At 36.3% G+C, this 18,788-nt stretch overlaps 1 protein-coding gene across 1 annotated transcript in view; it reads left to right on the plus strand.

Annotated features, from left to right (window-relative positions):
- The window catches only part of MMP16 (matrix metallopeptidase 16), a 293,833-nt gene that overhangs the window by 240,768 nt on the left and 34,277 nt on the right, over positions 1-18,788 (plus strand). The window contains exon 7 of the mRNA XM_059166077.1: positions 9,560-9,698. Within this exon, the coding sequence (XP_059022060.1) occupies positions 9,560-9,698 (139 nt within the window). The remainder of the gene's footprint in view (positions 1-9,559; positions 9,699-18,788) is intronic.

Genomic DNA, 18,788 nt, shown 5'->3' on the forward strand with positions numbered 1-18,788 from the left:
CATATATAAATGAATTAAAAACCATAAATATTTGTTATTATGTGTTATACATGAATAATTATGAATTCTTAAGTTTCAAAAATTAGTATTCTCTATGTCAGGACTAAATAAATGTTAATTAACAAGAAAGTGATCCACATCTGACACATCACTCAACCTTTTGGTGTCCAGATTTTTCAATCTAAATCAAAAACAAAGGATTTTTTTTTTTTTTAACATTTGGAGACTATAAAAGTTACTGTGTATATTTAGCATAAGTAGTAAACAAAATATTCTGTAAAGGCCATATCTCCCTTCCTTTGAAACACAAATATATTTTATTTATTAGAATAATTTACATTTCATTCTTCCTTGAAAATAGTCAGACATTAAGGAATATTCCAGAATTGTGCATTCTGAAATGATATAGAAAGAGTCACCTGTTACTGTTACTTCCTTCCCCTATTATCATTAATCTGTGTTTTGAACATTTTTCAAAAATGCAGACACTATGCAAAGTGATTTGACCCATAGAGATGGAAGAATTTTCCTTTTTTTCCTTGTAGGTTCTTTGGCTGATCTAATAATTAAATTGACATAAAACAGATTAACAGAAGAAAAGTAAATTTAATTCTGTATCTGTGGAGCCCAATAAAAATAGAAGACCCAAACGTAAACCAGACAATTGAGGTTTATATGCCATCTCGTGCTAAGAAATGGGAAAGGAGCCTGGGGCTTCAAAGGGAAAGAGGGTAATTCACAGGACATAAGAAAAGCAGATGTTTGGTAATTAGGTATTTGCCGTGCCATACATACTGGTTGTTCCGATAAAAAGTTATCTCTGTTTCTTCCCAGTGTTGAAAAAGAAATATAGCTAATTAAATGTAAATGGCCTTGTTCTCTTTCTTTAAATACTACAGTACCCTTTCTGCACCAGGCCACCATCTAAATTTTTTTAGGTAGTTCAGGGAGAAGCAAAATTTTTTCTTGAAACTGCTGGGTCTTGATTGCCTTCAGCTCAAAATATCCACATGCCAAAGAGGCACATTTTGGGGATGGCATATTCTGCTCCCCATCAGACCTGTTGTGATGCATAGCAGCATTACTTCTCCCAGAACTACATATGGTTAATCTTTTTTGTTGTTGTTGTTGTTGTTTTTCTTTAAGATTTTATTTATTTATTTGAAAGACAGAGAGCCCAAGTAGTCAGAGAAGCAGGCAGAGGGAGAAGGAAAAGCAGGCTTCCTGACAAGCAGGGAGCCCAATGCAGGATGCGATCCCAGGACCCTGGGATCATGACTTGAGTCGAAGGCAGATGCTTAACCAACTCAGCCACCCAGGTGCCCTACATCTGGTTAATCTCTGAAAACTGTGCCTGCAAAATCATTGCAGAAATTCATGACTGCCTTTGTAAGCAAGTATATTTTAGTGGTTGCTTTGAACAGGTTTTCTCCTAAGGTTTATATAACAAAAGCCAGTTTGTGTCAGCTCTTGTGATAAGATAATGAAAGCTTCCCAGAATGGCATTGTCTTTGCCAGATAGATCTATTAAGCATTCCTTAGAATTTTTTTTTTCCTCCAAGTTATAAATTTACTTTTTCTTCCCAGTGTTGAAAAAGAAATATAGCTAATTAAATGTAAATGGCCTTGTTCTCTTTCTTTAAATACTACAGTACCCTTTATAATTCTTGGTACAGGCAGTAAATTTGAATACAATAGTGTGAAATCAAATTAGTGCATTTATAATATATTTGTAAAGTTTTATAAGGTGTGATTTTTTTATTTTCAGTTCACACGTTACTGTTGAGTGGAGCATGAATTACACTTAATTAAATGGCACGGACATAGTTTTGTTTCTTTTTTAAAGCCTAAAGATGTTGGTTGTAGCATTATTTACAGGAACAAATTTAAATGGCTAAAATGGGGGTGCCTGCATGGCTTAGTCAGTTAAGGCTCCAACTCTTGGTTTCTGCTCAGGTTACAATTGCATAAATTGTGGGATCCAGCCAGAGCCTAGCTCTGTGCTCAATGGGGAGTCTACTTGAAGATTCTCTCTCTGCTCATCCCCCCATCTCTCAAATCAATAAATAAATCTTAAAAAATAAAAATGAAAATAAATGGCTCAAAGGGAGGCTTAATAATCTTACATTGGCTAGCCTGAATACGATACAACCATTGCAAATACTTAGATATAATATCATGATATTTTATCATAAGGGAATTGCCTATGTATTTTCTGTTTTTTTATAAACTGAGTATATATTTTAAACTTATAAAAAATTTCAAAAATACAGAGAAGTTGGAAGAATGCTTTAACAACTTTAAGTGCTTGCCTGAGAGAGAGAGAGAGAGAGAGACAGAAGGCAATACAGCATGCATGCCCAAGTTTTTGGTGAAACATTTGAAAGAAAGTTGTTGATAGCAGAAGACTTCATCTCTAAATACCAGATCCAGGACTATCTGTGCACTGAATTTGGTTGTTAAATCTACGTAGATCTTTTTAAATGACAATTCTTCCCAGCTTTTTCCCAATGGCTTTTGTTGTTACTGTTTTCTTGTTGAGACCAGGTCACTTGTCTTATAAACTATGCCACATGCTGGAATGTATTTGTTTGTTTCCTTTCAGTGTCATTAACTTAACTCCTTTCTTCCTATAAGAAATAAGTTAGTGTAAAGGCTCAATTAGATTCTAATTTAAACACGTTTGGCTTCTACCTGTTTTTACTTCATGAATTATTCTGTGGCCTTTAATGCTTAGCTATTCTTTCTTGTATTACATATAATACCAAGGTTGCCATCATGACTGATACAATGTTGAGCACTTATTTAAGGTGGCAACTACCATATCTCTGTGTTGTAAAGGTACAATTTCCAGGTTAAATTTAGCATAACTACATACATATACACACTAGTGCATGTGAAATTTTAATAGTGTGATGGTATGATTCCTAGTTTTGATATTGTACTATAATTATGTTAAGAGTTATCATTGGGGAAGGTTAAGAAAGAGTATATAAGGAATCTGTTATTTCTTATAGGTGTAATGTGAATCTGTAGTTACTTCAATATAGAATGTTTTCTTTTTTAAACAGCTAATTTATGGGCTGATTTTTAGTACTGTATACTGCTAACAATGAATAAGTTAACCTAATAATTTGTATTTATCAATTTTTATGCCAAATAGGTTCAGTAAGTATGTATGAGCTTTGTCAAGCATATGCCATTATTAAACATTGCTTAAATATTAAATTTTATAAGAAATTCTGATCATTAACTTTTACTCTGTGCTTTGAAGTCTAAGGCAATACATCAGTTGAATGGGGCAAGTGTTAGCTATTCAATAGCAGCTGTACCAAGATAGACTTTTTCTCTCTGTAACTCCAGCATGGCCATCAGTCATCTTATCCTCAAATTTTCCTTCGTTCTGCCTGCCCCTTCAAACAGTGACCTCGGATGGTAAAATGTAGGTGTCTGTCCAAGGCTCAGAACTCATTGCTCTTTCCTTCTTCTTGCTCAGATGTACATAATGACATACGCACTGTGGCCTCCCACACTCCAGTTCTGTGAGGCCGCTTGATAAGTCTGGCTAGCAAGGGTGGCCCCAGGGTGGCAAGCACTCAGCTGAGTCTGTCACAGGTGTCCTTTGGCTTTGAGAAGAAGTAGAAGGAAATACAAATCAGAAGGCCACTACTTTTTCCTCTTCCCTTTAAGCATTCGTTCGAATAGCTTTTTCCCTTATTATTGCCGTGACTTTGTCTTTCATTCGCTATTACTACATGCCTGATTTTTTTTTTTTTTCACAGGATCTACGTTAATTTTGAACATATTTCCCAGACACTCTCTTGGCCACTCATACATCCCCAGAAACAGTACATGATTGCCTGTAAAGAAATCTGTATTTATAAACAAACATTTTTCTATATTTTTTCCCCTTAGCTAGTGAGTTTCCTTGATAAGAATGCCATTTTAGTAAATAGTCTGATACTCATATTAAGCAGTTACCTTGGTTTGAACAATGTCATCCTATGGTGGTTTGATGAAAAAATAGAAAAATGTGTTTATTAAGCATGTGTAGGTCTCCACAATATGCCAGACAAAGTTCCCAAAGCTGATAATTCAATGGTAATGAAATATACTGTCCCTACTTCTGTGGGCATATAGCACAGTGGAGCAGGGGGAAGACTGTGTCACTTTAAAAATGGTAATATAGGGGTGCCCAGGTGGCTCAGTGGGTTAAACCCTCTGCCTTCAGCTCAGGTCATGATCTCAGAGTCCTGGGATTGAGCCCCGCATCAAGCACTTTGCTTGGCAGGGAGTCTGCTTCTCTTCCTCTCTCTCTGCCTGCCTCTCTGCCTACTTGTGATCTCTGTCTGTCAAATAAATAAATAAAATCTTTTTTAAAAAATGGTAATATAGTTGGGGCGCCTGGGTGGCTCAGTGGGTTAAAGCCTCTGCCTTCAGCTCAGGTCATGATCTCAGGGTCCTGGGATCGAGCCCCACATCGGGCTCTCTGCTCGGCAGGGAGCCTGCTTCCTCCTCTCTGCCTGCCTCTCTGCCTACTTATGATCTCTGTCCGTCAAATAAATAAATAAAATCTTTTATTTTAAAAAAATGGTGGTATGGTAACAGATGGTGTAAGTGCTGTAAAGTGAAATTACAGACTATTATGGAACAGTATAAACAGTGTCACCTAATTTCAGTCATGGGTCAGATAAGGCCTTTCTTTGGAAAGGAAATTTCAGCCAGAATGCATAGGTGATTCACAGTTAATTGGATGAATGGTGTGAGGAAGGGAAAGAACATTCAAAGTAGAGCAAATGGTATAGAAGTCTTAAGGAAGAAAAGAGCTTTACTCTATCAGAAACTGAAAGGATGCCGATGCAGGTAGAGCGTCAAGAGCACAAAAGGGACCTGCAATTGGCGCAGGGGCTGGAGACGGACGGAGTCTGAATTCCATTTTAGATGCAGTAGGAGGCAAATTGGTAGCTCTGAGTTGGCATTGCAGTCATCTCCGTGAAATACAGTGGCAGCTCGGAGTAGGATGGTGACAGTGATGATGGCAAGGAATCAAGAGTTTTGAGATGCTATTTCAGAGGTAGGGAAGACTGGAGGAAGCCCACAGTGGCCTGGCAGGCGAGGGCTGAGAGAGCAACTGATGCTTTCTGGAAATGTTCATGTAGACATGTGAGGTATTCGTAGATTTACATCAAGTTTTTGGTTAAATAATGAATCTATAGGTTAGAAGAGAAGCCAAAGTAGATCAAGTTTACTAATTGGCTTCTAAAAAGAGGTCTGAAAATAGCACCCTTTCCCGAGAGAAGATCAATAACCGATCTTCATATTCAGACAGCAGGAGGATACTTTTTCTCTAGAGTTGTCAGCAAACAATATGCCTGTATTAATACAGAATTTTAAAGGGAATTTTAAAAAAGCAAACTAAATTTCTCCTTATTGCCTCATGGTGTACACCCTGCCATACTCTGTGTATTTATCTTTGCAAACAAAGTGTTCTGCCTGGGTCCCATGCTACATGGAAAGACAAATCTGCGTAAACTTGTATCTAAAGTTTGTATCTAAACTTGTATCTAAAGAAATATTGGTCTTCAAGTAGGAATTCCTCTTTGGTAATTTTTAAGCACTGTTTTTTTCATGAGTTGATTTTGCAAATGTGCTAGTTTTGATTATTTTTAGGGTATGCTTCCACCCCTTCCACTCCCTTTTATAAGGGCTGTAGCCAAAAAAAGGCCAGTGGCAAGATAGAAACAACAGATTTAGAGCCCAGATTCTTCTTTCTTTCCCTTTATACCGAAGGCCAAAACAAAAGCTACAGTGTTTGGAAGGGTGAAACAAATTTTTTTTTCCCCTGCATGTTTCAAAGATCTTGATATATCATACCTTTCTAAATAATGGAATATATACTAAATGTCTGCCTGTTCAAGTGGAACTTGTGTACTCTTGTGACATCTGCATAGCTTTTGACTTCTGAAAGGATAACTTAACCTTTACTTTGTCCTTTCCTCCTTAAATGTGTTTGCTCTTAAGAACTATTTAGTAAGCTCCTACCATGTGCAAGATATTTTTCTGGAAATGGGGAGCCACAAATGAACAAACGTAACTTTGCCATCATGGAGCTTACATTCTAGTGGAGAGAGAATGAACAATAAACAAAACATGTTCTGTGTTAAACAGCGATCGACGTGGTGAAGGGAAATAAAGCAAGGGAGAGGGAGAGTGAAAGCACATGTGGGTGGGCGGAGTGAGGGAATTCAAATTTAGATTGTGCGCTCAGAGGAGGTTTCACTTAGAAGGAAAATTTGCATAGAGACTTAAATAACATTTTAAATATCCTCTCTCTACGAATCGTTCACAAGCTCAATTTCTGAAATGGCACTCTATAGTGACTAGGATATGTTTACATCCTCTGTGAGAGAGTGCTTGCTAACTTATTTGTACCGTTGCTTTCTACCACTCTGGGAAGGTGTGGATAAGTTGAATAGAAGCACAACCTGAATATCGACAGTTTATATCACTCTCTGCCAAGGCTGCTGTCAATGAGAAATCGTTCTGATTTCACCTATTATTCCGTATTACTTTCTGAATTTTTGCAAATTGGCTGATCTTGAGGCAAAGTTTCTGTTTCTTCCTGTATTAGTGGCAAGCTGAAGTTGTGTTCCTATCTTTACATAGCAGCATATGGCTGTTCCAAAGAGCCACTGGCCTTGTCTCAATACTGGGTAGACAGAACAATGTGAAGTGCTTCTCTGAGAAAAACTGGAATATGGTTCAGGCTTTTTTTTCCCCCTGATTTTTTTTTTTTTTTTTTCCAATCCTTCAGCTCAGAGAGCTTTCCGTTTCATTGTTCCATTAATAATCATGGTCAGTTATTTCTTTGTCACGGTCCAGTAGGTATTTAGCCATTTTTATTATTTTTGGATATACGTTACAATAACTTAAGAATATTTTATGTGAGGGTGCCTGGGTACCTTAGTTGCTAAGCATCTGCCTTCGGCTCAGGTCATGATCCCAGGGCTCTGGGATCAAGCCCTGCATTGGGCTCCTTGCTCCATGGGGGGCCTGCTTCTCCCTCTCCCACTCCCTCTGCTGTGCTCCTTCTCTAGCTGTGTCTCTCTGTGTCAAATAAATAAATAAAAATCTTTAAAAAAAAGAAAGAATATTTTTTGTGGAGGGGTATCTGGGTGGCACATTTGTTAAGCCTCTGACTCTCGGTTTTGGCTCAGATCATTATCTCAGGGTCCTGGCCTGGAGTCCCACTTAGGGCTCCACACTCTATAGAGTCTGCTTGGGTTTCTCTCTCCCTCTTCCTCTGCCCCTCCCTGCCATGTGTCTCTCTCTCTCTCTCTCTCTCTCTCAATCTGTCTCTAAATAAATAAATAAATCTATTTTAAAAAATAATAATCAGAATATCATCTGCTCACATACTATAGGAGTAAGCCCTAGATCTTCATGCCCATATAATTTTCCTGGATCAATCTTTTCACAGAATAACTCTGTATTTTAAAATCAGTTTAATGTATCTACTATATGTGAATCAAGATACGTATTAATTCAGGTTAGCTGGTAGCATAAAAATTATCAAGAAGAGGTTAATAATGTAAGAAGATATTGGTAGGAGAGAGATGCATTGCTAGAGCCATAATATGGCTGAAATCTGAAGAGAGAACAAAGAAGAGCAGCAGAACTGTAAACAGAATTGTGAAGGAAAGTAAGATAACGAGTTTCAATATAATTTTAACAATAATAACAACCAACTGTGTGCCAGGTCTTCAGGAAATCCTTAAAACAGTAATTAGAGGTGCCTGGGTGCCTTGGTCCATTAAGTATCCAACTCTGGATTTTAGCTCAGGTCTTGATTTCAGGGTTCTGAGTTCAAGCCCTGCACTGGGCTCCACACCAGGCATGGAGCCTACATAAAAATAAAATAAGGCAGTATTCATACTACAAGTCAGTTATTAGTTTGTAATAACTCAATGACTAGTATCTTGACCTGGATGACCATTATTAAGGGACAGAGCAAGAATAGGATACAAACTTAGAGGTGTTAATTAAGCTACTTCCTTCTTTTTATAAATAACAAAGTTCATAGAGAAGACAACTCAAGGTAACTAGAATGAAGCGCAACTACCCAAAGATTCCTAAGAAAATTTTTATATTTGGATTGGTTTAGATGGAGAAAGGTTCATTTTTATCATATCACCTGAAATCCAAGAATCCCCAGTTGACTCTGTGTGTGTGTGTGTGTGTGTGTATGAATAACTATATGAATAACTCACAAATCCTAGAAAATCTAGTGAGTTAAAACTATTGTAAGCCAAAAGATTGGGAAGGCCCTATAATAAATCATTTGTTAATATCTAAGTAAGGGAAATTGGAAATATTTTCATGAAACATACTTATCTAAGTAGTACAAATAAATGTTTTCCAAGTGAAATGTTGTTTGTAAATACAAAATTTTGAAATGAAGTAAAAGGGTATACTTCAAAATTTACCTAATTTTTCTAATATTAAAGCACTTTGAATAGTTTTCATTCTGAAACTTTCCATGGAAAATAATTGAATGGCATGCCATTACTAAGAATTTATGGAGAAACATATTGTGTGCAAGCTAATGATTAATTCAAAAACATTTATAAGCACTTGCTATGAGACAAGTCATATATTTTCACTGGAGATAAGAGTGGACACTTCTTACATAAAATAACTGATGCTATGATTGAGTAAGATCCAGATATTGTGAGAGCATATTGGGGAGGCAGATGACGCAGACTGGAATCACTTTGATAATTTTTTTTCAAGATAACTTTGTTCATTTAGGGTGACCATATAATTTATCATCCAAACCAAAACATATTTGAGGGTGAAAGAGGACACTACTTACAGTTACAGGGGACGATGGGTATAATGTGGGCACAGCAGGAGGGATGGCCTCTTTATTCCATCCCTAACATTTTAAGTTTGTGTCTGTAAATGTATACATGTCCATATGCTGCTCTCTTATTCAGGAATACTGACTTAATCCACAAATCTGGCAAGGACTTGTCTGTACTACTTCTCTTTTTTCCATCTAAAAGCCCTGGAGAGCGCCTGGGTGGCTCAGTGGGTTGGGCCACTGCCTTCGGCTCGGGTCGTGATCTCAGAGTCCTGGGATCGAGTCCTGCATCGGGCTCTCTGCTCAGCGGAGAGCCTGCTTCCCTCTCTCTCTCTCAGCCTGCCTCTCCATCTACTTGTGATTTCTCTGTCAAATAAATAAATAAAATCTTTTAAAATAAAAAAAAAAAAAAAAAAAAAAAAAACTTTAAAAGCCCTGGAGATAATGTAAAATGTTGAAGTTAAATATTTTTACATTATCTTTTAATCACCTTGTATGGATTAGAGATTGGACAGTTAGCTACAAAAACAACTGTCATCACTGTAAGCAAATTGATTAGCTGTTTCTTTGATGTTTTTGATTTGAGACAGTGAAAATGACACTAGTTTAGTTTTAGAAGGGTTACACCATTGCACAGGGAAATGCTAAGGAGGCCTGCATGTTTGTTGAGAGATGCTTTTGCTTGGTTTGCAGGACCAGTGGTTTTGGCGAGTGAGGAACAACAGGGTGATGGATGGATACCCCATGCAAATTACTTACTTCTGGCGGGGCTTGCCTCCTAGTATCGATGCAGTTTATGAAAACAGTGATGGGAATTTTGTCTTCTTTAAAGGTAAGGAATTTTTCCCATGTCTTCATCTGTTATATTTTGGTTGTTTTCTCCAGGGCTCTGTAGCACACATAGAGATGAATAAGTAAAACATGTTCAGTGAAGTTAGGTAGCTAATTGAGCTTCTGAAATGAACTGTACATGTAGACTAGAAATATAAATGAAAAGGGAAAAAAGGAAATATAAATGAAGTAAAATCAGTGATAATGTTTAACTCTCTAATTTATGCTTTCTTATATGGCATTCTCATATATAAGTCAAATTTAGAAGGCATTGTGTGATTTCTTAGAGTTTTTTAGATTTGGTTTAAAATACCAAAAGAAATGAAATGAATGAATTGCTAATAAAAAGTCATTTATTCATTTCAAAAAAGTCATTTAGTCACTAACTAAAGGTTTTTGAATTTTTTAAAAAGTATTTGGAGTTACTTGCTATTTTTTATAAAGTGAAACCTATATTACTTCTTATTTTCATATATGGCATAATCCCTTAATTTACTTGATTTAGTAAGTTTGTTAGTTTCCAGTAAACTAAGAAATTGCTCATAAAGGTGAGGAAAATTCATGAGTAGGAAAAAAATTCACCCAATTAATTTCAACCCGTAAAATTTATTGGTTGTTATTTATCTAAATGACACGTTTTAATTGCACAAATACTAACTGTCTGGCATGCAAAAGTAAGATTACATGGTAACATGAACTTATCGGGGCATCTGGGTGTCTGTTAAGTGGCTGACTTCAGCTAAGGTCATGCTCTCACAGTCCTGGGATTGAGCCCCGGGTTGGGCTCTGATCTCAGCAGGGAGTCTTCGTCTCCCTCTCCCTTTCCTTCTATCTGTCCCCTTTCTTGTGCTTTCGCTCTCTCTCTCTTTCTCCCTCTAATAAATAAATAAAGTACATTTTTTTAAAAAGTGAACTTAGTCAAGTGCCTGGTATTCCATCCTTAAAATTTGCTTCTAAACGGTAAGTCATAAACCTGTGGGGGGAAACGCAGGGAAAAGAAAGAGACTGAGTTGGAAGATTGATGGAATTATGAGGAAAAGATATGATAGAACTATCCTACAACCCAGCAATTGGTATTTACTCAAACGTATTTACCCAAGGATACAAAAATACTGACTGCATCTTGCCATTTGCAATGATGTGGGTGGAGCTAAAGTGTATTATGCTAAGTGAAATAAGTCCATCATATAAAAACAAACTTAAGACACAAAACATAAATATAGAGGAAGGGGGGCGAGAAGAAATGCTGTTACACATTTCCCATATCTTAAACCGGGGACTGACTTGTAACTGAGGGTTGATGGAGGGAGGAAGGGAGGGAATGGGCTAAATGGGTGATGGACATTAAGGAGAGAACTTGTGATGAACTCTGGGTGTTACATTAAGTGATGAATCACTAAATTTTACTCCCGAAACCAATATTATACCATATATTAACTAACTAGGATTTAAATAAAAACTTGAAACAAACAAAAATATTTGAGCTGAAACTGAGGAGATCTAGAGTGCAGAACATATTAATTGATTGACTGACTGAATGAGTGACTGATGGAATGAATGTATTAGCCAAGAGCCTAAAGAGCTGAAAAGAAGTTTAAACAGGCGTGAAGGTAGAAGGAAAGAAAAAGGGGATCTTAACACCTCAAAAAAACAATTGTTCCCAACTTCAAACTAAATGAACTTATAGTAATGATGAGGATAATGAAAATGTAGAGTATAAGAAACACTTGTGATATTTTAGGTGAGATGCAAACTATCCATATAAATGAAAGTGGGATTTATTTTCTCTTTACAAATTGTTTCTGGAGGAAAGAAGGGGTTTAGTACATTAGTTTTAAGCACATGAGGATTCTGCCATCATACTGCCAGTTTTGAACACTTAATGGCTGTATGTACCGGGCAAATCATTTAATTCTCTTTGTCTCAGTTTCTCCATCTGGAAAAATGGGGTTAGTATTACTCCCTATCTCAGGATTAGCTTGAGGACTAAATAAATTACTACATGTGAGGTGTTTGGCACATACAAATTTTCAATAAATCTCAGCTACTGGTATTACTAGAATGGTTATTGGTAATTTATTGCCCTCCTGCTATCTAAAATAAGCATATAAATGAAGTGGACATGCACTATACCACTGTGGACAAAGAAAGGACACCATATAAAGGTTCTGAATCTTAGGGGCATGATATTTGGAAGGAAATTACCCTCCCCTACACTCTTTTTTGGTCCTATGAACAGTAGCAACAGAAACAAAGGAAGAATAAACAAGAATAAGCCCAAGGTAGCTTTCGGCTTGAAGGCCATCCCAGGAGGCATTGTCTCCACTGGATCCTTAGTGCTCTCTGACAAAACTGCCTGAGCAGAAACTGCCATAGTCATAAATCAGTGTTCTGAGAGCTCTTTACTGCCTTAGGGACTTCTTACTTTTATTCATTTTACTTCTTCTCACCCATTCACTCGTGGAATGGGCAAGCTCCTTTTGATTTTTCAACAGCCAGTGGAAAAGGTACCACCTCAGAATGTCCCTCTGTCCCTCCTCTTTAAACTAGTACCTACCAACTTGCACATGGAAATCACAACTTCCAGCACAGCACATGGGAAAATCTGAAGTTACCTACAACATTCAAATGTAAATTTCATGAGATTTATCCATATTTTCTTGCACACTACTGTATTTTCAGTTCTTAGAACAGTGCTAGTCACAGTAGGTGCTTAACAAACATTTTAATAAAAACAATATGGGTGAGTATGATTTAACTTGGTATGGTGTTTCTTATGTTATGATGCTAGCAATAGGAATAACTTTGTTTCTTGCCACATATTTATTCAAATTCTGGAACGCTGTGCTTGTCAGTGGTCTCTTCTGATATACTGCCAGTATCAGGAAATGCCTGATCTTAGAACTCGTGTCATTCCAAGGACCGGGCTATGGTACTTCCTTCCTCCACTTTTCTCTCCACAGTTCTTTCCAGTAAACCTTCTCCAAACCCAGCCGTGAATATGCAGATCCCCTATTCCAAATATCTTTGCTTTTCTAGAGGGAGCCAGAAGCTGGGTAACCCAATAAGACCACCCCTTCCTTAGTATCCACCTTACCACTGGCAGGAGAGTTAAGAGCTTCAGAACGCTAGACTTTATCTACCACTCCCTTTGCTACCCCCACCACAACAATCACAATCAAAATGACCATCTCAGCTTGCCACCATCTATTTATGACTTTTCTCACCTCAAAAGTACAGCACTTCTGAGGAATCAAATCATTCCTCATCCTAAGACTATCCCCTCATTTGCTCTATGGGCCATACGACAGTCTAAACCACATCTCTAGCAGACCAGTTTCCCCTTCCTATTCTAATTATCTACATACCATCTCAAAACTATATATTTCACTTATTTATTGCTTATCTATATTCCTCTTACTAGAATATCAGCCCCATAAGTGCAAGGTCTTCTCTCCTTTGTTCTTTTTTTTTTATACTGCTGTATTCCCCATATCTTTAACCAGGGATTGACAGACTTTTTCAGTAATGACTAAATAGCAAATATTTTAAGCTTTGCAGCCCACACCATCTCTATTACATATCCTTTCTTTTTTAACCTTTAAAAATGTAAGAATTCTTCTTAGATCATAGGCTGTACAAAATAGGTATTGGTCTAGTTTGCTGCCCTCTGTTTTAAATAATACCTGCAATATAGTAAACACTAAACAAAGATTTACTGAATGAATAAAGAATAAAGTTCCAGTTCTGATTTGTATCCATATTCACAGCTGTATCAAAGTTAGTCTGTCCTGGCCATACTGGACCTTTGCTACTAACGGACTTAAATATTACTTTTCTTTAGGTTGCTTTTCGCTTGGCTTTATTTACCTTCAATTTCTTTCTCTTTGTCTTTCCCTTCTTTTCCTTTATGTTTCTTCTCTTCTTCTCATCTATACTCTGCAATAGTACTTGTACTTAAGTAGCTTTGCCTTTTATTATTCATCCTGTTGAACTAAAGTCTGTGTTGGGATATAAACTTATTTAATCATGCATTTCCTAAATGTACTCAGTATTAGCCTTAGTTTCATCTTCCTAAAAATCTGAAGGTATGGATTTCAATATAAGTAAAAAAGAGTGTTCAATTATAAAGTCTAAATACTATCTTAGTAATATAAAAATAGGCATAATATGTTATTTTCAAATGAATCATTATAAATATCTTAAGAAAAATGGAAAGCCATAGATCTGACTAAAAGTTAACATTTTGGTATAATTTATACAATTTTTAAAAGTTTAGGTGAAGTTATATGTGTACATATATGTCATATGGAGTGGGAGTAGTCAATACATAAATTATGAAAACGTAAGCAACTTGTCCTCTAGAATTGTCCTCTATAATTGTCCTCTACATTCTTCACAGAATCTTACTGCTTTTCAGTATGTTAAAATATAGTATATCAAAATATATTGATGTATCCTCTACATCCAGCCACGATGTAATAATAGGGATCAAATTTATCCTCCCAACTAAATCTACCAACAATTGGAGAAAGTATATGAAACCATGATTTTCATGACAGCAGACAGCAAGAAACAAAGAGTAGTAAACCTGAGTCAGGAAACAAAGTGAAATGAGCCTGGAAATTGTCCCAGTTTCCTGTTTTGGGAAACTTTCCAGGCTATGGATGAAGTTAGGAGAATCCAGGTGGTGTTCAGAAGATTGCCTCAGTTGAAAGGAACAGAACTGAGAGTCAAGGGGTAACAAGGTAGCTGCAGTGCGCGGAACAAAAAACAATGCAGAGGAGAGAGCTGTACAGTGCAGACACAGAAATTAGCAGAGGAATCCCCTAAAGTATGGGAGGAGGAATTGATCAGCATATGTATGTAGGGAAACTACTGATGTATAGAGTAAGAATCACTTAATAGGATAAAATAGAACAGGTCCTGATACACAGCACTAACAGTACTTATTTCTACCTGCTACCACTCCATGGCCATTGGATAGAACACCGAAAAGGGTCTTACTTAAGTAGTGGGAGTGATTATCTAGAATGTTCCATTCCTACCCTTAAAAAAATCTTCAAAGACTGAAGCAATCACATTGTTTCCAAGTATCAATCCTAGGACAAATCTCAAGAATATTTCTAAGGATACAAAAATATTCACCCAATGAGGTCAAATTCACAGCATGGGACCTCTTCCATAAGCTTGGGAACAGACAAGATGTCGTATATCAATTTTATTTATTATTGTACTGGAGATTTTATGTAGCATAATGAGGTAAGATATATAATAAATAAAACTATATTCACAGATAGTATGACTGTCCATGTTGAAAATTAGATGCAGTCAATGCATTATTTCTAATGAACAAATGAATTTATCAAGGTTGCAGGAGGTAAGACCATTATACAAAAAGTAATTGTGTTTCTCTATATTTTCAAAAACTGTGAAGGTCTGAGATTTTACCCCGTTTATAAGCTAACATGTTAGCCTGCCTCACTTTCATGGATGTTGGCAGAAACACAAGATTTCCAAGTCAGAGAAGAAGACAGAGACAGAGGCAGTAGCTAGAGTATAGCCATGTGTATGAGTCCCCTGAGCCTCAAAGGGTAATGTGAAGAGGTCCAGGTGAATCCTGTACATGTAATCAGTTGCATTGCAGGAGAGGAACCCCAAGCTTAGAGAACCCAAATATTTCATAATGAACAGTAAGCTTGTTTAATTTTTTTTTAAGATGTTATTTATTTATTTGACAGAGAGAAAAAGAGAATACAAGCAGGTGGAGCATCAGGCAGAGGGAGAGAGAGGAGCAGGCTCCCCATGGAGCAGGGAGCCCAATGTAGGGCTCGATCTCAGGACCCTGGGATCATGACCTGAGCCGAAGGCAGCTGCTTAATCTACTGAGCCACCCAGGTGCCCGGCTTGTTTAAATTTTACCCCAAAGGGAGACGTTTTCTTTATTATACTGGACAATAAGCACATCTTTTTCCTTAGCTGTGAAGGAGACACACTCTATAACCCGATTGTTGCTATATCAATATCTTTAAAAATGTAGTCCAAAACAAAAGCAGTCATTGCCTGTGTTCATCAGGCATGCTGAAAATCAAGTGACTTTACGGAGAATTGTCTCCCATCACATAGTAGCAAAGAATAGTCAAGAATTGAAAATTTTCAAAAATTACAGTAGCATCAAAAATATTAAATACTGGGGCACCTGGGTGGCTCAGTAGGTTAAAACCTCTGCCTTTGGCTCAGGTCATGATCCCGGGGTCCTGGGATCGAGCCCCGCATTGGGCTCTCTGCTCGGCAGGGAGCCTGCTTTCCCCTCTCTATCTCTGACTGCCTCTCTGCCTACTTGTGATCTGTCTGTCAAATAAATAAATTAAATATTAAAAAAATATATTAAATACTTAGGGATCAGTCCAAAAGGTACATGAATGACCTCTACACTGAAAAGGCAAAATTTTGCTAAATGAAGTAAAGAAGACAAATAAATGAACAAATATGTCTTATTAGTGGTTTGGAAAACTCAATATTATTACAACACTCACCAAATTTGTCACCAAATTTGTCTGTACATTAAGTGCAATACCAATCAAATCCCCACAAGTCTTTTTGTAGTAATTTAGTCCTGCTGATTATAAAATTCGTATGCAATGGAAAAGATCTAGTATAGATAAAACCATTTCTAAAACATTAATTGACTTTAAGTCTTATTTTAAAGCTCAGTAATGAAGAAAATGTGGCATTGTTGTAAAGATTAACAAAAATCAGTGTAACAGAATACAGACTCCCTAAAGACAAAAAAGATGGAAAAATAATTCTGATAAAGGTACAAAGGAAATTCAGTGGAGAAAAGATGATCTTTTCAACAAATGATGTTGAAACATGGGATATCCATATGCAAATATAAATAAATTTTAATCCAAACTTTGTACCATATACAGAAATTACATGGTCCTAACCTAAGTAGGAGTTTTAACTATAAAACAACTAGAAAAAAAAAAGTAAGAGGCAAGTATATGTGACTTTGGTGTAGGCAAAATTTCTTATGTTTGATTTCAGAATCACAATCCATAAAAAAAACTGATGAACTGAAGTTTATCAAGTTAAAAATGTCTGCTCTTCAAAGATAATTTTAATAAAAAGATAAGCCATACACTAGGTATATGCAAACCATATATATGATGAAGGGTTTGTATCCAGAAGAAATAAAGGATTCTCAAAACCAAAAAAGAAAAGAAACAGCTCAATAAAAATGAGCAAAGGATTTAAACAGCAACTTTACCAGGGTTGATATATGGATAGTAAATAACCACATAAAAAGATGCTTACCAGTATTAATCATTAGGGAAATGTAAACTAAAACCACCATGAGGGGGCACCTGGGTGGCTCAGTCAGTTAAGGGTCCGGCTCTCGGTTTTGGCTCAGGTCATGATCTCGGGGTCGTGAGATTGAGCCCCACATGGAGCTCTTCACTCTGTGTGGCGTCTACTTGGGATTATCTCCCTCTTCCTACCCCAACCCCACTTGTGCGCTCTCTTTCTCTCAAAGAAATAAAATCTTAAAACACTCACCCCCCCCACACACACACACAATAAGATACTACTGCATACTTAATAGAACGGCTAAAATTTAAAACACTGATCATGAGAAGTGTTGACAATTCCTTTAAAAGTTGAATACACAGTTACTGGATAATGCAGCCATTGCACTCATAGGTATTTTCCCAAGACAAATGAGAACATTTGTCCAAAGACGTCTACAGAAATACTCCAAACAGATGTATCTGTAATCATCCCAAATCAGAAGTAATTCTAATATCCTCAACTGGTGAATGGATCATTATATCCATATAATGAAATGCTACTTAGCAATAAAAAGGATGAATTATGAATTTACACTACAACATGGATGAACCTCAAAGTAATTATGCTCAGTAAAAGAATTCAGACAAAAAGGAGTATTCATATTAAACTTGAGGAAATGCAAACTGATGTACAGTGACAGAAAGTTGCCTGAAGTCAGGTGAGAATTGAGCAGGAGGGAACACAAAGGAGGTTGAGAAAACTTTCAGGGTGATGCATATGTTTGTTATTTTGATATATTGATATTTTGACAAACACATACATTTGTGAAAACTTATCGTAGTATATACCGAAATAGGTGCTATCTATTGCATGTTAATGGTACGACAGTACAGCTTTACTAAAAAACAGTTTTACTAAGAACATCGGTTTATGTTGGAATAGTTTAAGTAAGTATATCATAAATTTAATATACTGGTGACTATGGGTAGTAAAATTTGACTCCTGCATTATTCTACAGCATGTTAATTATGAGCATCCAAATTAACACTGTGCTGGTTTCAGTCCCTTATTTGAGCTCTGTGATAATTAAGCAGAGGGTCCCCATCTAGCAGAGATGTCTCATTACCAGCAGCCTCTTGGCTACATTTCTAGTATCATTGAGAATAGTAGTATGAGAAATTAACTATATCTTAATATAATCTATCTACTGAAAATATATTTAAAGCATAATTTCAATTTAATCTTAGAATTTACTGCTTCTAATGGTTGTAAATGTATTTTCTAATAAGTATTTATATTGGAATGACTATAAAATATAGGCTGATACTTGCACTTGAAATAATTTCATCATTTTTATTTTATATAGCTTATCTATGTTATTTTTACTCTATTCTAATTTCCCTACTCTTATTTTTTGTCTAATTTTTAGTTATGTTGTAATGTTGCCACATATTTTTCCTTTAAGAGCCTTCAAATTTTTGTGTTATAAAGGTGTAAGTAAGTGGATAAATATTTTAAGGAATTTTTTCATTCTGCCTCACATATGTATATGTGTGTGTATTGTTTTTAAGAAGCAAGTATGCAATATCTCCCTTTACTAATCAAGGTTCCTCTCAGTGTAGCTGCTTATATTTGAGTGTGAAGCCTGTATAGAAGCCATACAATTTTCGCTAGTCAGCTATCTTAACATCACTCAGGTAAATCAAATATAATAGAGTAACATTTTATAAGTACAATCAACCTAGATGTTTATATTCTCAATTACTAGCCATGTTCAGGCTGAATGGTTATGAGA

Source organism: Mustela lutreola, chromosome 3 (genome assembly GCF_030435805.1).
Source record: "Mustela lutreola isolate mMusLut2 chromosome 3, mMusLut2.pri, whole genome shotgun sequence".
NCBI classification, from domain to species: domain Eukaryota; kingdom Metazoa; phylum Chordata; class Mammalia; order Carnivora; family Mustelidae; genus Mustela; species Mustela lutreola.